Source organism: Apostichopus japonicus, chromosome 13 (assembly GCF_037975245.1).
Source record: "Apostichopus japonicus isolate 1M-3 chromosome 13, ASM3797524v1, whole genome shotgun sequence".
Lineage (NCBI taxonomy): Eukaryota > Metazoa > Echinodermata > Holothuroidea > Aspidochirotida > Stichopodidae > Apostichopus > Apostichopus japonicus.
The window spans coordinates 22,430,945-22,454,772 of NC_092573.1; the positions used below are offsets into that span (position 1 = coordinate 22,430,945).

The 23,828-nt window shown below is 37.2% G+C and overlaps 1 protein-coding gene across 1 annotated transcript; it reads right to left on the reverse strand.

Moving 5' to 3' along the window:
• Window positions 1-1,120: 1,120 nt before the first annotated feature.
• Window positions 1,121-22,199, reverse strand: LOC139978246 (Golgi phosphoprotein 3 homolog sauron-like). Its single transcript, XM_071988248.1, has 5 exons — window positions 21,817-22,199; window positions 20,050-20,296; window positions 10,680-10,993; window positions 10,197-10,347; window positions 1,121-6,449 (listed from the first exon to the last, which is right to left on the reverse strand). Exons 1-4 carry the CDS (start codon window positions 22,003-22,005, stop codon window positions 10,237-10,239), a joined length of 861 nt encoding a protein of 286 aa, XP_071844349.1. The 5' UTR covers window positions 22,006-22,199; the 3' UTR covers window positions 1,121-6,449; window positions 10,197-10,236.
• Between the last annotated feature and the right edge of the window lie 1,629 nt (window positions 22,200-23,828).

Sequence of the window (23,828 nt, forward strand, 5' to 3'; positions counted from 1 at the left end):
TTATATGCTAAGTTTGGTTGCTAATGATGCCTTTGAGGCCACTTATAGCAAAGTATTGTACAACTGAATAGCCTATCTTTTCCAACATATTAAGCTTTAACCTTCTGTTCCAAGATGCCAAATAACAGCACACAAGGATCAACACAAATTAACTTTACATTCTCAAATAAACTAGTTCAAGTGATACTGATTAGTACTTGTATAAAATCATTTTAACCAGGCGCATAGCCAGAAATTTGCCAAGGGAGGGGCGAACCTGTAGGCAAACTATCAGAGCCGTAGATTCGGCATTGCAAACTATCTAAACGTAGTGCCACCATGAGTTGGCGCTATGCATACAAGAAAATTTTGGCTGAAAATGCCTCCCAGATCGCTGGAAATGGCATTTCCCAGGCCTTGTAAGTTGCATCTACGCTTGAAATTACTAGCGATATCATAAAAACACAAAACAAAAATTATGCTCAAGGGGGGCTGTTGCCCCCTTTGCCCCCCCCCCGGCTAAGGGGGCAACAGCCCCCCCCCCCGGCTAGGCGCCTGATTTCAATATTTAAAACCAGAAAACAAAATCGTTTAGTGGTTATGATGCCTAAACACATTCATAGTGTGGTAAGCCATACATGTTAATATACATGAACTTGTGCACACCAAAACTAAGAGGATTATCTATTGACTAATGCGGCAACAAATAAAGAAAGGTATCAGGGATCAGTTATCATGTTGACAAAGCATCAACCATTTAATTCACTGGTAAGGACTACAGTATAGAATTTTTATTCCAATTCCTATGTGAAATAAACCGTAGACACATAGATTGTATGGATGAAAGGAAATTTGGTGTTGCCAAGTTTTGAGTTTGCAAATCCCTTTAAGATTTGTTGTTATAGATTGAGAGCTCTACATGACATTGTTTGAAATACACTGTAAAATATTTTGACAACCTACAAGTCATCTGGTACAAATTGCCAATTTTTGGCAAATTAAAATAACTTTTTGACACCTTGAAGCTCGGAGGGTGAACTGGATAATGGCCAAAGACTTGAGGATCCCACACAAATATAGATGGAATATACTTGTACACTGAACTAAGTGAAGTCTAGAGCAGAAATAACTATGAACAAGGTTTTAATTTACACCCTCTTATATTTGTTTAAACCCAACAGAAAAAGGATACTTTGTAACAGACAAAACAGAAAAAAACAGTACAGGGATAGCTGTAAACACTACCAATAAAATCAACATAGGTAATTAATATCGTTAAGAAATCACTGTTAAATAATCTGGGAAATACTAATTAGGAATAAATAAAGTGCACCTGTAAAATTCTAAATTAACATCTCTTGCTACTTACTTGTCACAATCATATTTATCCTGACAACTACATCTTGAAAAAACAAAGAGGTCTTTAAAAACATTGTAAGCTTTATTTATATGTTACAAAATGGTGTTGTGAGATATCAAATACTGGTAAACTTCCACAAATAGTTATACAGTATAATAGAAACTACAGATTCACTAATATCCTCTCCCTCTTTTATTTTCTTTTGCTTAAAAGTCTGACCCCATGATACTATTTGGAGAAGCATGTTGAAATACTTCTGCTGTAGTTTGTAACATACAAGGAAAAGGGTTGTGGTGGGAGTTTAAAGTTTCAAACCCACCCTTTCATCTAGCATTGTCTTGTACAAACAGATTTTTGTTGTTGTTCCAACCAATCTGGAATGTTTGCCCAGAACCTCAACCTCATTTCCTCTTAAACAAACAAACCTAAAAGGTTTCATATAAAATGTTTCCCTCACACATTCCAAGTGCTCTACTCCTGTTCAGTAGACCAAATCCCAAATGTTTTTTACTTGACCCTATTAAAAGAAAAGTTCTTCTTGGTATTAAGTGAACTTGCCATAGAAACTTGAGCCCTGTATCCATCTGCTTCATAAACAAACTATCATATACATTGTTACATCATTGCTATTTACCATAGTAAGGAACTTGTTTTATGAATCAACAAATTATAAATGCTTTTAAAGATGAAAAATAGAAAATGAAAGCATTGAAAAGTAAGTTGTTGTCAACTCTTTTGCCATTAGTTTCAGCTTCGACTTAAAATCTCTTCATCTGATTCCTTTCAATCTACCGAGTTATCTTAAGCCGTCGATGATGGGAAATAACGAGGAAACCGAGAAAAAAAAGAAAGAAAAATACTGCTTAATCATCAAAGAGATTGGTTATGGAATAATATTAAGAAACAAGAAAGAAAAAAAAAATGCTCAAACAGTTTTCCAATAATCAAAATAGTTCCATCTTGAAAAAGTCTTGTTATGGTACAGCAATTGACAGATGAAATGAATAGAAAAATAGAACTTAACCATCAAGATCGTGACAGCAACTCGTAAGATTACCGACTAGAACGGAAACTTGGCAGTTAAAAAGACAACTTTTGATGCAAACCCCCCCTCCCCCCCAAAAAAAAAAACAGACAACAAAGAGGCTGATGTTCTCCTAAAAATTATCTCTGGCTGACAAGATTTTAACACCAAGAGAGGATGAAAACCTCCACTGTTCTAACTTTTATTTGAATTTATTATTACCTGTTTATCCCAAATGTCATTCAAAGCAGCCAAGCTCTTTTCAAGAACTATCCAGCATACTTTGTCTACGAGACGACGTCAAATAGCATCTACAATTTCCAGAATGCATTTGCAGAAATTGGGATATATTTCTGTTGTCTTAAAAATAGTGAATCTAACCATTAGGTACTTCTAAGACCATAAATAGTTCTAAGATAACTGAAAAAGTCAACCATAATGACAAAAAGGCACAAACCCCATCCTTTCTCAGATCAAAGTCTAGTTTAACAGAAAGCTTCATGCAAACAGTTATATATTAGGAGAAAATCTGCCATCTGCAATTCCTATCTGTTCTACCGCAAAGGTTAGCATTCTTCTGCGATCGTACTTTAGACCCACTAATTAAAAAAAATCATTTACACCCACTCAACACGTAGCCCCAAAGTCAAAACTCTAAAGTAATAATATCATTTACAACGAAACCAAAAATCATCGACGGTACATTTCTCTTGTATAGCAATCAATATCTTTTCAATTCTGATTTGAGCCACTTTTGACAATTGACCAACTTCATTTTCACAGTTTTTACCTTTGTGAACATCTATGGTTAAATTTAAATACTTTTTAAATCGCACGGTAAGCAAGAAAATTCTTGATTCCTCTGTACATTCAATTCTGTTTTAATTACTATGCACACCTTTCCATAACATCCATAACAGATGCAGAGAGCAAATATGGAAGTGAATAATAACTTACTAACAATTTTGCTTACTTTAGAAATTTATGTGAGATGCTCTCTAGCAGTATAAAGCTTTTTTTTAATAAAGATAATGAAAACATAAGGAACACCCGCTAAAATCGATAATCAAAGAGGTTATCTTCACATGCTGCATTTCAGAGTTTATAAAGTTATACACCTTGTTGCCTGGTGGACATGGTGAATCCATAATTGCCATATAAGCCTTACATTTCACTGGAATTGTCCTGTCCCTCCAGTAAATTGCCTTTCACTGTCAATGTCGCTGACATGGTAACATGTCATAATTTGTACATTTTCATGATTGCAAATCATTAGCTTGGCTAAGTTTGTTTACCAGAGAAAGAAAGAATTGCAAAATAGCCACATTATCAATCCCCCTTTGAAGTGATAATTAGACCAACAGATTTGATTCTGTGTTTGTGTGAACACAATGCAAACTAAGTGTCTGATCATAAACTAAGTGTCTGATCATAAAACTAAGTGTCTGATCATAAACAAAGTGTCTGATCATAAAACTAAGTGTCTGATCATAAAACTAAGTGTCTGATCATCAGTTTATCGTCGGATCATAAAACTTAGTGTCTGATCATAAAACTAAGTGTCTGATCATCAATTTATCGTTGGATCATAAAACTTAGTGTCTGATCATAAAACTAAGTGTCTGATCATGAACTAATTGTCTGATCATAAAACTAATGGTCTGATCATAAACTAAGTGTCTGATCATAAAACTAAGTGTCTGATCATAAAACTAAGTGTCTGATCATGAATTTATGGTCTGATCATAAAACTTATCATAAAAATAAGTGTCTGATCATCAATTTATCGTCGGATCATATAACTTAGTGTCTGATCATAAAACTAAGTGTCTGATCATGAACTAATTGTCTGATCATAAAACTAAGTGTCTGATCATAAAACTAAGTGTCTGATCATCAATTTATGGTCTGATCATAAAACTTAGTGTCTGATCATAAAACTAAGTGTCTGATCATGAACTAATTGTCTGATCATAAAACTAAGTGTCTGATCATAAAACTAAGTGTCTGATCATCAATTTATGGTCTGATCATAAAACTTAGTGTCTGATCATAAAACTAAGTGTCTGATCATCAATTTATCGTCGGATCATAAAACTAAGTGTCTGATCATAAACTAAGTGTCTGATCATCAATTTATGGTCTGATCATAAAACTTTGTGTCTGATCATAAAACTAAGTGTCTGATCATAAAACTAAGTGTCGGATCATCAATTTATGGTCTGATCATAAAACTTAGTGTCTGATCATAAAACTAAGTGTCTGATCATAAAACTAAGTGTCTGATCATAAAACTAAGTGTCTGATCATAAAACTAAGTGTCTGATCATCAATTTATCGTCGGATCATAAAACTTAGTGTCTGATCATAAAACTAAGTGTCTGATCATCAATTTATCGTCTGATCATAAAACTAAGTGTCTGATCATAAAACTAAGTGTCTGATCATGAACTAAGTGTCTGATCATAAACTAAGTGTCTGATCATAAAACTAAGTGTATGATCATCAATTTATTGTCTGTTCATAAAACTTAGTGTCTGATCATAAAACTAAGTGTCTGATCATAAAACTAGCATCTGTTCTTCCATCAATAATCCACTCGCAGACCTAACCAAGTGTAAACAATTAATTGATAGCCAAAACTTCACAAAGCAGCTGCAACATTAATCCTGGCTTTTTGGATGTATTGGAAGCTTAGCAATCATAAGCAAATTTTGTTCGTTGAACTATCAACATATGGTATCCATTAACTCATTTAAAATAAAAATCAGATATCAAGTATGACAACCTGGCAACAGAACAAATAACCTATCCCACCACCTCATACAAAATGATATTGTAAACTCTGTTATGAAAGATTCATTTCTATGATAGTTTACATCTGTACTCCATCCCCCTATCTATCCTCATCATCCTTCATAACTACAACATCTCTACCAAATATCATCATCATCAAATAAATCTGTGTTGAAGAAAAATCCGCCATCAACATCTGCTAGTCTGAGCAGGAATTTCATAACAAAAACGGTTGAGCATGCTGCCTCGACCATTAATGGAACAGGTAGATTCAAAACTGGATATAAGATTATCATTTTTCTGAAAAGGAGTTGGCCTTCTTGCCAAATGTGACCCATCTCCCCCCCCCCCCCACCTTCCTCTCTCCCTCCTCTCATGTTTTCTTAAACATTTTACACCCTGTCTTTGCTCCTGCAGAGTGTCAGAAACCTCATGGAATAAGCATACAAAGAACAAAGTGAGTTGTAAATATTATGTGAAACACTTTAGACAAGGTCATTTTTATAGCTAGATCCAGTGCAAACAGGCAGAAAAGCATTTTTGAATAATGTCACGACCTCCCAACTTCTGCTGCTAATAAAAAAGATTGGGTTAGGACGACAAAAACATGGAAACTTTTTATAAAGCAGAGCAACAACAAACAAGTATATTATATATGCACTTCCAGGAATCACCCCTCAAAAACCTACTCTTAAAGAACATAGTGTTGCATTTCTGTACATATCATATGCTTCCAGGTTAATCCCATTCAGCTACATCACAGACGAGATGAAACTCATTTTAACGATGGTTATAGTCTACGGTCCACATCACTGTCAATATTGACTAAAGCACCAGTTCAGACACTTCACAGTCTGCTCTTCAGAGGAAAACGCTTCCGAGGATTTCTGATTGAATTATGAATTGCTTAAAACTGGGATGGTATATATCTCACATAAAATGAAAGGCTCCCATACATTTTGTTTGTCAAAATGTCACTGAACAGAACTCAACAAAGACAAAGACTGTAGTTCCTGGAAGGTGGAAGGGTCTGCTTCAAAGTGTCATGACGAATTGTACGAGCTATTTACAAATTAAAGAGGGGTCGAGCATTCCTTCCTCTTACTTCCTCTTCCTTTTACAAATTTATAAACATCTGACTGATTGAAGAGAATGCCCCCTTCCTCCTTCCTAAAGACCCCAATCCTGACGGCGGCATAACGGAGAGAAGACAACCGGCACCCCCAAACACAGCAGCAGGTCCTGAAGATGGGAGAAGTAAAGTTTGTTTCTCGATGGAGGAAAAGTTTGCTGGAAGAAAAAAAGAAAACAAAGAGTGTGACTATATCCAGGTCTTATTAAATATCCTGACGACATCCTGACCGACAGAACAGTTTACTGAAGAGTTAAATGGCCACAAGATACACTGGTTATGGGAACGGCATTAATATGGGAAGAAAACCCTACAACTTTTTATTGGGCACTTGGACTTGGACTGACAAAACTAAATGCAGCAACAAATGCTTGACAGATGCTCTCCTTTCTACATTAGTTTATGATTTGTAATACTGAAGAACTGCAGGATGTACAATTTGTTACACATTTACCTTCTTTTTTGTTTGCCTTTAGTTTGATGAACAACATCCTCAGGAAACCTCAAACTGTCTCAATTGTACTTTACAAACAGACATACTTGACCAACCTCTCTACATAATAAACCTTCACGATTAGTACATATCCGTAATCCCATATTGTGACCTACAGTATGCACCTTGAATCTGGTAACCTCACCCAGGACCATATGCTAGCAGCGATGTAAACTAACTGAACTGTCCATACCAGTGGAAGCAATGTATTATGTGGCATATATGCACTTTTCAATAAAAGCCATACAAAGCTAAGTTAGTGTAAACTGTATGACATGTCAGATAATGCAGGTACATATGAACTACACAAGTGCAACTATTAGGTAAATTTATGTTGATATATCAGCCTATTGAACACACTTCCTACAGTGAACAAATATGTGAGTAATACCATCCTGAGGTTAAAGTGCTATAACAATCTTAAGTTAGTTCATAAAGAGCTTGATCAAGTGTAAACACCATTAGCTTGTTACCATAAAAATGCCAACAGTCACTCATTTATCCATTTCCTTATTTGTATTTAACAAATACTATGTAACAATGATAAATTACGATGGAGTTCCTAGTTAACCTTTATCCTGTGTACCAAAGTAACAGAATGGAATGAAATAGTCCAATGTGTATTTAAGTATACCCCCTGATAAGTTTGTTTAGGGAAGGCTCGCAAATTTAACCGACGATCATCGAAGGCCCAGCCAGCAGCACACCACTGCTCATTATGCAGCCTGCATATCGCTCACGCTTGAGTGCACACACCCACGGTAACTCTGTGAAAGTAATGAGCATCCAGTTCCCAACAGAAAAGCGCTGCTATTGTTATTGTTTGTAAACAAGAGCTGTACTTGGCTTTTCCTGGTCTGTGGTTTTCACGAAACAATAGCACTCTGACCACAGATTTATCTCAAGAATGAGTTGAAATCATGATACACCGTATTCCTATTGAATGTGTCAAAATACTTTCTGTCTTCTTTTCCTGTTCAAAGGATTCTCATTCACTAACACTGATCCACCTCTTTCTTTTTTCTTAGTTCCCAACGAAACATTTTATCTTCTATCGTTTTGATGAATGATGAAGTAAATAGTTATACCACATGTTGTGTATTTTTAATTGATTATGTAAGACTTCTTTACAAATATAGGACCAAAACCCAGAACCCACCAACTGAAATAGAAAGCACTTATTTGCTTTCGCCGAAGTTGCCCTTTATTTTAATCATGTATTTTTTCGTGTGTTGATAAAATCACCACCGACAACGAAAATATTATACTGGAGAAAAGTACTCTAAGTTAAAACCTTCAATCCATGGCCACAGCAACAGTGTACGTAAAGTACTACATTTCCTCTTCAAGACTATAGCACATACCCTCCAAACAACTGCCGATATCCAGCTAATTGAAAGTCGTTGACAAGGCTACCCAAAGTGTGTTTTTTCTCTTTTTGTAAACCGATGGTTTGGCAAGATTTTCCCATTGACTTAGTGTGGTGTTAGGCTACCATGTGGTCAAAGATAGCAGTAAAAATGAGTATTACATGGATATCTTAGTTCCAGCTAACTGCATCACAATTTCAGTGAATAAATAGGTGGTTAGGCTAGATTTCCCTATTGAATTAGTGTGATGTTAGGCTACCATGCGGTTGAAGATAGCAGCAATAAAGAAAGTATTCGGTGAATGTTTTTAGTGCCAGATAACTGCAACACAATTTGAGCGAATATACAGGGCTAGATTTCCATGTTGACCTATTTTGATGTTAGGCTACCATGTGCAGGGATGTAAGTGCAGCCAAAAAAAAAAACCGGAAAACTATTCGGAGACCCCAGGTGAATGCCGTCCTAACACATCCTACTCCTAGCTCTGACTACTTACACACTATCGTTATGTTAGGCTAGCTCAGAAGTATTAGCGCTAGCACATCTTACCCCTAGTTCTTACTACTTACACACTATCGTTATGTTAGGCTAGCTCAAAGTTACGAATACGTCGCAGCGAACTACGGAATAAAAAACAGTTTCACATTCGAATGCGATCACAAATATCGACTTTCATATGCGTATCCCGTAGATTTCCGCTGCTCACAAATATCACAAGCGTTAATTATGTAAAGTTATGTCGAGCACCAGCAGTTACGAAGATATTAATTAGCAGTACAATCAACGTGAATTAGGCAAGGTTTTTCAACGACAGAAATGAGCTATGGCGATTTGAAGTTCGCACGTACGCAACGATATTCACATGGCACAATGTTGTACAGTGCAATGCGATGATGCGAAACAGGAATTGTATTTTGATTGATCGATGAGTGAAAGTTGAAGTTAGCTTGCTGCAACGGGCCAGGCATTTTTGCCGCGTTGTGTCTTTGATATTCGAACAATTTTGTGGAACTTTATTGGAATTAAAAAAAAACCGGATTTCCATAAAAATACGGAAGACTTACATCCCTGAAAAAAAAAACCGTATTTCCGTAAAAATACGGAAGACTTACATTCCTGCATGTGGTCGGAGATTTGTGGAGAGTTTAGGCATAGTTTGTCGAGTGCAGGTGTCTTTGTTGTCATCAAGCAGCTGGCTCTGGTAGCCCATAGCAAGTGCTTTCCTCTCATACTTATAGCTACTGTATATGTTCGTGATTCAAGCGAAAAAATATTGAAATTCTCAACATTTATTATTGCTTGATTCGTTTATTTCATATGAGGAAAAACTGACAAGGAAATTTACGGGATGTTAAGACTGATTATAGAGACTAGATAACTAATAAAAAAATTAAAAAATCGCTAGTGGATTTAACTAAACGTTTATTCCAATGCAATCGCTCAGCAATAAATCACTACACGGTAACAGCCCTAATGTCTGTATAATGCAAATTGAGAGCTGAAGTTGTTTTGGGATATCCCATCTTGGCAACTTTTTGGTAACTTTCTGTTTACACGGTTGTTTCCGTGGATTTTTTTTCGTTTGTGTCTCAGAACATTAACCAGCCTTTTCTAAAAAATGTGGTTGTCCACCGGGCAACAAGTACATCACGATTTGACAAGTTTTGCTTGCCCGGCAGTTATATTGGTCGTCCTGGACGACCGCTAAGTTTACACGCTGTTCATTGATTAAAAAATTCTTGAACCTGCGGAGAGAATTCGATGATCCTTTTGTGTACATCCTGGACCGAAGTGGCCAACTCATTTAGCTGTTTTAGAGGCTTAATTTGTGGTCTCATAGTCAGTACTGTGCTCATTACACTGGGTAGCAACAGCTGGGCCAGAAATGATCGTAGATTAAATTTGCGAGCCTTCTCTTATGGGAAGCTATATTCAAGTACATTGGTGCCACGTGATGTAGCTAAATGATCCGTTGGTTTCATCTCTACTTTGAACAGGCCAACATGAATCTGAACCGTGTCGATGGATCGAATTTTACTAACCATTGCAGAGAGCATCGTCACATAGCAGGATTTAGTCCATTTACTTGAGGAATGCTGCCACCACTGCCCACATTGTCTCATTGGCCCCGGGTTTTGTGGATTCTACTTCTGGGTCTTTATCTAGTAATTCACGAACACGTTTCATGGCAGTCTGGAAAAAGAAGGGAAGTTGAGATGAGAAGGTTAAGTTCCAACAAAGCGATTTACACCTGTAGAGAAATCTTAAATGTGACTGCTGCCTGTGAGGAAATTGGACCTAACACCACTGTGTGTACAGAGTGTACTTCTGTAAACCTGCAGAAAGTCACACGACACAACGGTAATGTTTCCATATCAAAAAAAGACATATATATCCAGTATACCTTAACTGAAGAATATGAAATTTAACTCCACATGGAAAACAAAAATAGTGTTGATCCTAAGTACTACGTCATAAATCCAGGTCACACAAAGGTCACGTGTATCGTGTCCCCGAAATCTTACTTCGTAGTCTTCATCCGATAGAGGTGCAAAGGCATTTTCCAGGACATCAGAGGCGTGAGCCAGGTATATTAGTGACAGCAATCTCTTGTTCATTCTGTGGGGATCGTTGGTCCAACGACTTAACACGGCGTCCTGCACTTTTTTCACCGTCCGCTGCTTGGTCGCAGCGTCCACGACGGGGTGCGTCGTCATGTCAAATAAGACAAAGTTCTGTTTCTCGGTTGTGAGGACTCCTTTCTCGACGAGATTTTTCGCCAAACGCTCACGGACTTGCCTCATTTGGAAGGATAGTTTGAATGGGTTCCACGTTTCTCCTGAAAGGTTGGAAGTGCAAAAGAGAGTACACAGGGTTAACAAATAGCTCTAGGACAGTGTTAATGTACATGCACACCATCTCGACAGTCTTACTGACTCGCACACCATCTCGGCAGTCTAACTGACTTGAACACCACCTCCACATTTGGAGCAAACTTTTATCTCCTTGCACAAAGTAATACAGACAGAATTTAATAAGCCATCACAAATTTCGTACCTCTTGTTATTCAATGGGTTTTTCACATGATGATGATACCATGGCCAGTCTATACCTTCTTTATTCACTGTTCAATGTCTGCAATAATTCTACCAAGTCTAGGCCAAAGTACTACTTGTGAATTTCCAAGAGCTCTTTTCCCCCATGACCTCTCACTTCAGGGTCGATGCTCTCACCTCGTGCTTCCTTCCAAATCTACCACTCATAAAGTCTACAGCAGCAGAAAGATCAACGTTTCCCCTTGCACTGCCTTCAACAAGACTGCATAAATTCATCACTGTACAGTCTGTACTTGCAAATTATTGTGTTCAAAGGCATTTGCTTCTTCAGCAAACTATCAAAACCTTTTTCACCAACTTCACTTCCAAACCTAACTTCAAAGGTGTCTTCAGCAAACTATCAAAACCTTTTTACCAACTTCACTTCCAAACCTAACTTTGAGCCTCACCACCTGATTGTCACATGTGTGTGTATCTGGCTGTAATCTGATGAGTGCTAAGTATGTATTAACATTACCATTCAGTTGTATATCAGTCTTGCGTCAGATACAACTCATAACATGATATTAATTCGTAGTACACATGATCCCTGCCAGTCAATACATAGAGCATGGCATCATAATTGTACACATTACCACGATTGCTGATACATCATCATGAAGAAAAGCACAGCAGATCTTTGCATCAAAAGACACTCAATAATATATTAACTACTCGAGCTTTAATATCAGGGAATGGGGTATTTGAATGAACTGTCAATTCTGTTGATTAGATATTCAGCTTTCAGCAGAATACACAGATCTTGGAAGACATGTACATGTGAAGAGGCAGTGAGATCTACGGTAGATCTAAGTTCCATTCGTTGATGCTTAAAAAATACCCAATAAATTGTCTGTATGAATCAGTGTACAGTAAGGGTATCCATGATCATGATGAACAGGTCTGGGTTATACGATGTATGTCTACTAATTAACGGGATTGAGTCACTAACCGAAGTATCAGATCACCAAGTTTTCATACCAATGAACCTCAGAACCAGTTGTGAGATGCAAACCCAACAGCCCAGGTCAAAGACTTGATTTCTTTAAAGAGCAACATCACTTCTATTGAACCTTATTATAAAGGTATCCAATGACCCACTATCTTTAAGATCATTTAGTAGCACCTATTTAGAATATAATAAATATTATTACTCTAGAACAGACAGTATGGTAGAGTGCTGGGCTATTTACCAAAATAACAACATTCCCTTCCTACATATTCTGACCTCTGTTGACCTCCACTGACTTTTGACCTCCTGAAATCTTCAAAGAATTTGCTTTTTCGACCAACATAGATTGAAAGTATATTTCAGTATTGATTGCAACAGTAGCATAAAAACTTTCCAAAGTGAATGCAACTTGCCTTATAAGCCAAACAAATTTCCCTGTAACTACAAAATATAAAACACTGAAACATCAGAATGACACAGATTAACACCCTTACTGCACAGCACCTAAGCAGTAATTATAGGTTATAAACTATGCCAATTCAAGTGTACATGTTACTGTGTGTTATCTCATCGAACAAGACCAGGTCAATGTCACCACAATTTCACACAAGACTTCAATATGCAGTTAACTTCTAAAGGTTATAAAGTGCGTTTCCCATTTGGTGGACAAGTGCCACATTGAAAGCTCAGTGGTTACTAACACTTTTACCTGCTGCAACTTGATCAAAAGGAAACACAGCATAGACAAATACTTCCTGGCATTGGGGTCCCAGCTTGCCACAGATGGTGTCAAAGGTCTTCATAAATGATACAGGTGTTTTATTGTTGAAGAATATATATCTATCTCCACCACTCAGTAAAGTACAGTAGAAGACATACAAACTGAGGATTTCAGTAGTAACTATACCCTACCCTACTCAATACAGTAGTATGGTGTCCAGTAGTACTGTAGCACAGACCAAGCGAAGAGTACATAGCAATTTGTCATCACACATAGATAGTATACATGGGATTTATTAGACAAAGCAATGAAAGATTTGTAACATCATTGTACACAGTGTATTACTACATTGCGACAGTGTAATAATCACAACACAGTGTAGACTGTACAATACTGTTCAACACATCGTTGTACATTGCTAATGCAATGTAAACACAACAAGCACAACTGGTACTGTATGGTGCAGTCAAGTGTGCAGTTTGTGTGTACACATCTACAGTACAGTGAGTCTGTTGACACGTTCACTGAGCACTGTCGGTCTAATGGCATTATACCTTTATCTGTACACTACATGTATATTATTCTGGCACAATCACGCTCTGTAACCTTGCAATATATGTGTGTATAGTGTGTGCCAACTTGATGTCATAGAACTTATTACAAAGTCACAAACTAATATGAAGTACGGTGTAGATCCCAACGAAAGGGGCCAGAAGGGGGGAGGGAGAAGCTGATGATCAAGAAAAGGGTATTAATTTAAATGAAGGGACCAAATGCACTAATCATGTAGCATTTATACGGCACAAGCACAGTGTAGTCAAGTGTGCAGTTGGTGTATCTACTTTGACACTTTCATTGCTAATGCCCCATACAATGGTATAAATAAATACATGTAAATTGACAGGGAAGTAAATTGACCTTTTTTCAGTATAGTACTTGTATTACTTCTGGGTCACTGGCAAAATGTTACTTTAATTTGCAATATTAATAGTGCAGTATGTTTAGCTAGAAAACAAAGTCCAAAAAAAAAGGCATGGAAGGGAAGGAGGAGAGGTTGATGGTTGGGAAAGCCTGGTTGTAGAGTTGACCAAACCAAAGGGTGATATAAATTACTTGGTTGTTAGTAGTGATTATATATAAGTAAAGACCATGAGGTGGTTGACCAAAAATATGAACAGTATATATGGTGTAAAACAGACATGTATGCAAATTAGCTACTATAATAATGACCTTTCCAAACCTACACTATCCCACTTATCTACAGTAAGTAGTGAGGTTTTACTACTGCACTGACCCCCCCCCCCCCCATTGCTTTCAAATTTCAATCAGTGTATTCACTAACCTTGCAGGATTTGATGGAGTGTGACAGGGGCATGGCAGTTACCCAAACACCACACTCCCTCCCTCCCCATGAACTTTTAATGATGTACATGTTGAGATATGACAATAATTACCTGTCTCCCTTTAACATATGCACTCCTAATTTACAAAGTCTATAAAACACCTTCCTATGCAACCTCAAACTTTTGATTCATTTGGATGGATCCCAGATTTCAAAAGCACACTGTGTATATTGCATACAAATTGTGCGCCCCAATCATTTTACCAGCTCACTTAAATTTTATGTCTGTCCAAAACCACCCATAGAGAGCTTAGTGTAATAGTCATTATCATGGCAAACAGTTAGGCATATTAGATGCCTAGATAATAATGGGTTAGTTGGAGTACTGAAGCCTGAAAGTGGTATGAAAAGATGAGAAAATGTTAGTTGAAAGTACCTATATACAGTACGTGTTTCCAATATTGCATACAGTGGCAGTGGTCGATATGAGTGCTATTCCCTAAATCAATTTTATAATTTTTCGATGCATTTACACAGGACTTTATATATTAACTACATAGTAACTTTTGACTCATGTACAGCTTTTAGCTCTGCAAGTTATCTATCTGTCTAGTGATTTGGCATTATTATGTGATGTGTGAGAACATCGACAAACTTTAATTATGGAATTCACTGCTTGTGAGTTACTACGGTGCCATGATGTTTATCTTGTAGAGCACAGACTATCCTGATTGAGCGGATTACAACACAACTGTTCACACTTGATAATTTGTCAGGCAGCTCAGACTACTTTCCTTTTTCTGATAGAGATACAAATGTTTCCACCCACCACAACATAGGCATGATTGTATAAGAGTTGTGATTGAGTGCCCTGGAGGGGAACTTAGCAACTGTTGTCTGGCTGACACTGTATTTCTTTCTATAGCACATTCTAATTTACATTCTGTTTCTACCTTGCATATTTTACAGTACACTTCAATTATTTAGATTGAAGAAGACTATAAAATATAAATGTTATACAAAACAACAGGGACAAGACACGGAACAAAATGGAACCATTTTATGTTGATTTTTCGTTATCACACTGTATCTTGTATCTTTCTTTCTTCTCTCCATCCCCTTACCCCCTTAATCCTATCGCTTTGTGTCCACCATGCTCATTAACCTGTCTGTATTCTGTGTGTGTTTTTGTCCCTTCTGTTACTGTTACTTGTCATTTAGCCTTTGAAGAAGATTCTGCTAGGATCGAAACGTCAGGCCAACTTACTTTTACACACAATTGTAACATGGGTGTTTAAGATCTCTTCAACTTATGAAATCATCATTTAGCCTTCATGATTGAAGTCACTTGACTTTACCTTAACAACATAAAAACACCCCAAACACACCCCACTAGCCTTCTGTCAATGATATTTCTCACAGTCCAAATGGCTGTTAATAGACAAATTGACATGAAAAACTCCTTTAAGTATTACCTGATATAGGCAGGAGAGCTTGGACCAACTTGAAACAAGATCAGAAATGCAGAGTATCAAAGTAGCCCAAGGTTTGGAGGGATGGCGGCTTGCTATGGTCAAACTGATATCTTTCAGCCATACATCATTCTAAACACCCTATTCTTTAATGTTTATATTACCATATCGGCTCACTCTTTAAGGGGGTGTCTTCAACACAAATGGTTTCCACAAAGCACAAAAGACTCTGCCTTTTACATCACATTAATCTGCTAAAGAATGTATCCTTTTTGTCCGGCACACAGTTGATAAAATTAAATGTCAGTTACATCAAGAGAAAATTATACCATAGCACTGTACGAAGGAACAATGCCAAGAACGGATAGCTCAAATAGCCCAGCTCTTGGTATCAGAATCATGTCTACAACAGTGAAACTATATATTGTTGAGAACATATCACAACTTGCATGATGAGACCTGTACGTAATCTGGGAAAAGCCAACGATATAGACTGTTATATAGTGACATATTCTGTGATCTTCGTTCAACCAGCAACTTGCAAGTTTAAAGAAAGATGTTTTCTGGACAATGCAACAGGTTCATGCAGTGTGAGTTTGAGATCCTGTCACTGTTTCCAAGGCAACAATGGGTAAGTACATCTGTCCAGGGCTGTTTTTAATGCATTAATGGGTTTACAGAACACCCATTACTGTTTCCATGGCATCACTAGGTTAGTACACCTTTCGTTGTTGTCAAGGCATCAAAGGGTTTATAGAACACCCAATGTTGTTTCTATAGCATCACTAGGTTAGTACACCTTGTCATTGATTTCAAGGCAATACTGTAGGTTTATAGAACACCCAATGTTGTTTCCATGGCATCACTAGGTTAGTACAGCTGTCACTGTTTCCATGGCATCAAATGGTAAGTACATCTACAGTATCACTGGTTTCAATGCATCATGGACTTATATACACTAACACATACACTAACACACTACACTAACACTAACACACACTAACACTAACACTAATACAGTAATGATATACTAACTGTTTTCAAGGCTTCAATGGGTTGTATTAACTTAAACACCTGCTATTGTTTATACTGTAAGTCAACAAGATGCACTACCTACCCTACTCAAAAAAAACCTTGGTATGTATTAGCACTGTGCCCTCAACATTTGATTCACTTCTATAGTAGGTCAGTGCCGATCTTCCCCTTTGTTGAAAATCTACCATTGTGAAGCCAAATACATGTAGTACATTCATGGGTTGTGTCTGCTGTTTTGAAGCAGAATCACTGATCAACATTACTAAGCCATTCAATCTGTGTTATTATACAGGCTCATGAAACCCATTGTGGAGTACAGTCTGGCAGAACTGTAAATTTGTCAATATTTGTGACGGTGGCTAAAAAAACTGAGCAGCTTTTATACATTGGTAGAAAAGTATTTGCAGGAACAATTAGTTGTGAAATCTATCCACTGATTGCATTATTATGTCTACATTTTGGCAAATTAATGGTAGTAAATTCTACTGTATTAACATCGCGCATGTGCCATGACTGAAATGTGCTGTTGTGGACAGCACTTGTTATTAATATAGCATATTTACAAAGCATTAAATATTTACCAAAATTCTAATCAATATGATGAGGTATAATCAATAAAAACTGATTTAGTGGGCACTTGAAACATTTGTTGGCCATGGAAAGTTCACTGCAATGCAAAGCACTTATTGGTGAATATAACTACATGTATATACTGTATATACATGGTACAATGTATCATGGGATGTGCTTTGTGTGTTAAAGCTATATAAAATTTACCATTAACAGTACTTAGCCAACATCACATACAGCAGAACCCATACTGTATGTGAGGCAGTACAGATCCCATTATGATCCAGTAATTATGTACTGCAAGTTTGAAATCTCATTTTGTTTGTACATTAAAAGTAAAATGATTGCAACTCATTACTTGGTATACCAGTTACATCATATGTGAATCTACACAAGGTAAGCAAGTCTCATTCCATCAGAAAAGGTTGTGTTCTCCAGTAAGTAACACATGTACATTAAACAACACTTCAATTCAAGAGACTTTTAGACACTTAGGCATTTCGAGGAGATTAATCTTTGTTTAAATGACTAGAACAGAAGCTTTAAATACCAAGTGTCTCATGATGTGATCTCTAGTTTATTATCAATAAGGGTTAAATATCTAACCCTTTCAAGAGACTGAACAATGATATTGGACATCTTTAAAGTCCACTTATACTTCTAGTGGAGTTTAGCTCCCCCCCCCCTCCCCACCACTCCTTCCAAACAAATTCAAGGGACTGATGTCCCCTTCCTCTGACAGGCAGAATATCACAAAAATTGTCTAGTGTAGTATCATAAATAAATTAATAAATAGTTAACTTAGTGTGCACAATAATGTTCAACATTATAGCAAAATTTGCAAAATACAGCCCCAAAACTTCACCAAGTTTCTCAAAGAAGAAGGGCAAACCCCTGCCCATCGATCCCAACCCCAGGAAGATAAGTAACATCTTGGCCCTGGTGCTACTATTACATGGGGCCTATACAGCACTAAACTGTACAGTAAAGGTGCACTTGTTATGAAAAGTCACCAAACAACTTGATCCACTCTCAACCCCCTATACCCCCCTCCCACACCCCTCTTCCAACGATACTAATCATGTGGTCACGACACGATGGCACTATTCCAAGTGAGGTAATTCCCCAGTGAGTCCCTTTGAAAGAGAATATTAGATAACTGCATAACTGAGCTCTTTTTTTAACTTGGTGAGTGATATATTGTGTGGCACTGGTGTGCTCACAGTGCAGAGTAGGTACACAATCAGCAGCCTTTCTTTAAAAATTTATTTTATTATTATTGTCATCTTTAATCAGGGTAGTCCTGCTCAGTGCAGAAGCACTGCTTTCCAGAGGAGCCCTCAAGCCCTTTTGCACAGGTGACTGCCCATACTGCATACTGTGTACACTACTCTAGCATTCTTTACAAAATCTCCCTTTAGTTACAGATTCAATGGCTTCATGGTTCAGTGAATAGACACAGAGCGCAAAACTGGGCAGACCGCTTTCGTCATTTAAGATATTTTTTTTAAATTCTCGACATGGAAACAGAGTTCAGGCAGTGAACAGTATATAACACATTAGCATTACATCAATCTTGTAAACAGGAGGATGTTATGTAGAAGACACTGGACAATTTTTTGCAGGCAGTAGCAATGGCCTCTTAAAACAGACCTGGTTAAATTTCTTTGATTTCTTCTCTCAAAAAGAAATATACAGGAGCTGCACTGTTAATTTTGTTGCATGACTTTTACAACAGACGATTTTAAAGATGCCAAATAGTATGCTTAGCTTCAGAACAAGTTACATCAAACATTCACCGTAAGACATGTTCACAGTAAATGTGAACATCCTCATCTACTTTGCATACATGAATCAGGGCTGAAAATGGTTGCAGTCTATGGCTTATAACCAGCTTACTGCACAGTTATGGAAACATACTGCAGTTTCACAAGGCTGGTACAGAACATTGTATTAGTAATTTGATTCAATCTCACGGAAAATGAAATATAGTTATGAAATTACAGCCAGTTACTTAGTCACCTTAGTAGGGCCCAACCTAACAATGTAAACTAATGATTTAAATTAAACTAAACATTAACTTTATGCTCAACAGGGCTACTCTTAGAAAATTCCACTTACGTTTCCAGAGAGAACCTAGTATTTGTTTCTTGGAAGGTCCGCTTAACTGCCATCTTCAATGGCAAACAAAGACATCTTCCAAGGCATTCATATCATTCAATCCCATGTTTGTCTGGGACCTGCATACTATATGCCTTGTATTATAATGCTACTGGTTGCTTAATCTGTCTCAACAGATATGTGCAAACATTTATAAGTGTATTGTCTAATTCAGTTTCAAAACAGTTGCAGTAGATGGCTCTAAACATTGCACCAAAACAAGACTTGATACGTGATAAGTGAGGCCCAAATACAATGTTAAGCAAACGGCTGCTTGACTTTGTATTCACGTTGGGGAAGAGAGAATAAAACACACATGCAAGGTAACAAAGTAAGCATTGACGGTACTGTATTGGATCCTGTTAAACAAGATACAACAAAAAACAGTTAATTTAAGATCTATAGAGAACTAAGCAAACTGCTTTCAATCACATTATTTTAAAATCACAACCCTCCCTGGTCACTTTCTTATTGTTATTGGTCATTTTTACATTTACTTAAATATCTTCTGGTAACTATTGTAACCGGCCAAGATGCTTAAAACTCACCACTGAGTAATTCAATCCAGCTGGGTACTGTATCTGCTGGTTTTGTAATTTTAATATGACCGAGTGCCTCATCCAGCAAGACATCCCCTGTGACCTGTTCAGATTTCAGCTCCAACTTCCTGTTTAGGATGCTTCGCTTTCTCATTCCTGATTTTTCTAGCTCGATCCTGCCTCTCAGACCGAGTTCGATGATCATACAGCCTCGAAGACCGGATGATATACAGTCGTTCCAAAATGATGTGTAACCCTGGACGATAAGGAAAACAAAATATAGAATCAAACAAAGACACAGTCAATGGGGGGGGGGGGGAGGAGGTGGATATTTTCACTTGAAAGCAGTAACATTTCTGATCATATAAGTAGCCCAGGTGATGTTTCTCCTTTTCATTAAACATCACAAGCAAAGCCTAGTAGAACTAAAGTAGTGAATCAGTTTGTAGTTACAATTCTGCATGTTCAGCTCTCTAAGAGCCTGCCTACAAAGCAGCCAAACAATACTTCCATGGTGAAAATAATGCCAGCCATATAGTCATATGCTCAAGATTACAGTCAGTCTGGGATCGGAGATGTGTCAAGTCCAGTTGTCCTAGCCTCCCACACACCCCCACCCCTCACCGGCCCCAGATTGTCAAACACAAAACTGACTGGGATATTATACTCTCAATGCTCAGGTCACTCGATTCAAATCATGTTTTCACCAATGACTTAATTTTCCACCATATCTTTGGTCGGCCAGCCTATTTGGAATTGTTGTCATGAGCATCTTAGATCCAGATCCACAGACTGGGATACAGACTGACATATAGGGTAGAATCAAGGTTTGCCACACTCACCAAAGCTATGTATGCCAACTCTGTTGGGACATTTGACCAAATAGCTTTTAACAATGTTAAACCAAAGGTTATTCTCCTTGCAATACAACTCATCACTATAACTAGCAATAGCACAAGTTGACTGCAAATCTTACTGACAACACCACTGGGCCTGATGACATATTAATGGCATACGAAACTATGTCTAAATGTTGCTATTTAAAACATATTTGTTCATTAGCGGTTATGACAAAGTAACTAAAACTATAGTTATCACACTATGATTGTCTTGTGGAGTGAATGTTTAGTTTATGTTGTGGAGGTGGGTTACGTGCTATCATTTGTATCAAAAGATGGGTTGCCCTTTTGAGTGATATTTTTGTATGAATTTATGTATCATTGGGCGTGCCTGCAGAAACATGACTGAGAGAAATTACACACACCACTTCTACACACCTCTGCTTAACACTTCTTGACAATTTTAAGTCTCAAAGAGAAATAGTTTAGGCAGAGCCATTTGTAAATAACCCAGCTAATGCTAAATGCTTGCTTAAGTTGTTGTGAATACTGGTCAAAATTTGTGTTTCTAATGGCAAAATAAACAATTCACGATGAAAGGCACATCAAATGTTGACTTTTCAGCCAATCACTGTGATAAAACCGTAGGTTTTTTTCCCCTTCTTTCTTTGCGATTATACTTGTGTTGCCTTACGGTTAGCTATCCATCCCGCCAATGTAGGCCTATGCTTCCGCGCGAGCTTAGGCCTAAGTCCCGGCTAGGACTTGGGCTGGTTAGGTAGAAATGCACGTTAGGCAAGATAATGAATTAAACGACGTGCAGTCTGAAATTTACCTGCAATTTGGGAATATTACATTAGGATAGCCTTAAAAGTGAAAGGTGTCGTGGAACGAATGTTCTGCAATGTTATATGTGTATACTTAAGCGTAGGCATACCTCTTTTTCTTTCAGTCCGAGCAGTAAAACCTCTTCCATTAGTGTCAATCGTGCATCTTTGGAATCATGAAATTCGTCTTCCTCTTCGTCGTGATTTGAAGCATCTTCGTCTTCATTCCTGGAATCTGGTTGAGTAGATTTACCCCTGTGTTGTAAATTACTACCTCCTCTTCGCATTAGGCTGGTCATGGCCAGTAATATTTTGTAATTTTGTTAAAAGAATGCAACTTTACACCACTCTTTCTTGCAGAATGTTAACTTATGTCGTTGTATTGCCACGAAACAGGTCAACGTAGATTCCTTTACTATACTAATGTACGTTATGGTATACGTAGAAGTAGTAGGCACTATATGCTTGTGTACTACTACGTATGTCGTTGTCGTTGACTATCATTGAGTTTACGTGCAGAACATATAAACACAATTCGTATAACAGTTGCACCCAATGATGTCATCCAAGTGAATAGAGGGCGCTCGGTGTTTTTACAGATGCAAGAAAACAATTCATTGACTCAGCTGCAACTTCCAGCGGGACAAGGAATATTGTCAGGGGCACCACTGCTTGCGCTTGGTGATGAATACCCCTGAAAATTGTTTTTTCGTCGGGCCAAAGGGACGGCTGTCGGGAGATTATTCGTTTTATCAACAAAATAATTACGTTAAGTTTCGATATTTTATCTCGTCATTTTTAAGCTTCGTTTCCAAAATATGATGAACGCGACGTGTAACGCTAAAAATTTCGACGTTTTATCTACGGTTATTTTGCATGTTCATCTCGAAAAGTGTGGTATTTTCTTATAACATTGTGACGATATATATAATTAATTGTTTTATCTCATAATTTCATGTTTAATTTACATTTTTGACATTTTACCCCAGACTAAACTAATGTAAAAATGCTCGGCGATCAATTTCCCCTCCTACAACGATGGTGGAGGAGGAGGGGAGGGGAAGGGGCAGTTTCCTTGTCTCGCAATATTTTGCGCCGACGACACTGGTTTTATGAGGATGATTGAAGTTGAAATTGCATATTTTAAATTTGCAGGTAAGACATAAAATACAGGTGAATTGTCGAATGCCAAGTAGCAAGTTTGAAATTCAAAAGACACTTAAACGTCTTTTAGGTAAAATGTCGTAATTTCAGATGAAATGTCAATACTTCATCAGCAGAAAAAAATTCGACAAAGAACTTAACTATTGAGCTGAAATAGTGAAATATTGAGAAGAAAATGTCAACAATTTCTGAACAGCTTTCAAAATTTTGAGAGAGAGTGTGTATGAGAACAATTTCATGAAACGTGACATTTTAAAGATAAAGTTTGGATTTGTGCGCTAAACCATGAAAAGTTTGAGATGTCAAAAGAAACATAAATATTATAATTCGAGATGAAACTGGATATTTCGAGGTATATCATCCAGATTTCGAATGAAATGCTTCGATATAATAATACGGTAGAGTAAATGGCACATACTATTCGAGATAAGAAAATTTGTGACAGGCTGTCATAAAAAAATATATTAAAAAAACGCGTCGAATTCGGTGGCAAACATCACCGAATATTACGATAAAACGTAACATTTTCGAGATGAACATTAAAGATTACGAAATAAAACATTCGAAAATTTGAGACAATGTTTACATTTTGGGTAGAACGTCACAATCTTCCACAATAATAATGATTCTCCTGACAATCCGCAAAACTTTTTCTAGACAACCATCGTTTTTACTTTAAGCAAAATAATTTATGGGCTCCTAGTTATAGCATTTCTTTCAAACTAAACAATGCTGGTAAGTTCATGAGGGATGACTTAATGTATAGAATTTTAGACTTGAAAGGTCAAATTAAGTCCCACTACAAGACGAAATAAATATTTTAGCGGTAGTAGCTGCCTTTATAACTTCTGTTAACTTCTGTTTGTTTATCAAAATACTGTATTCACCTTTAGTTGGTCTGGAAACCTCTGGAATCATGCTAAATTGATGATGACGTCAGTATCTCAGATTGGAGGAG

What these genes read in the sequence shown, in the direction of transcription:
- LOC139978246 (XM_071988248.1), bottom strand. Translation starts at nt 22,005, where the DNA reads ATGACCAGCCTAATGCGAAGAGGAGGTAGTAATTTACAACACAGGGGT. An exon ending in TCGGACTGAAAGAAAAAGAG is followed by an intron (nt 20,297 to 21,816) that starts GTATGCCTACGC and finishes CTTATCGTCCAG; the next exon opens with GGTTACACATCATTTTGGAA. An exon ending in CTGGATTGAATTACTCAGTG is followed by an intron (nt 10,994 to 20,049) that starts GTGAGTTTTAAG and finishes CCAACCTTTCAG; the next exon opens with GAGAAACGTGGAACCCATTC.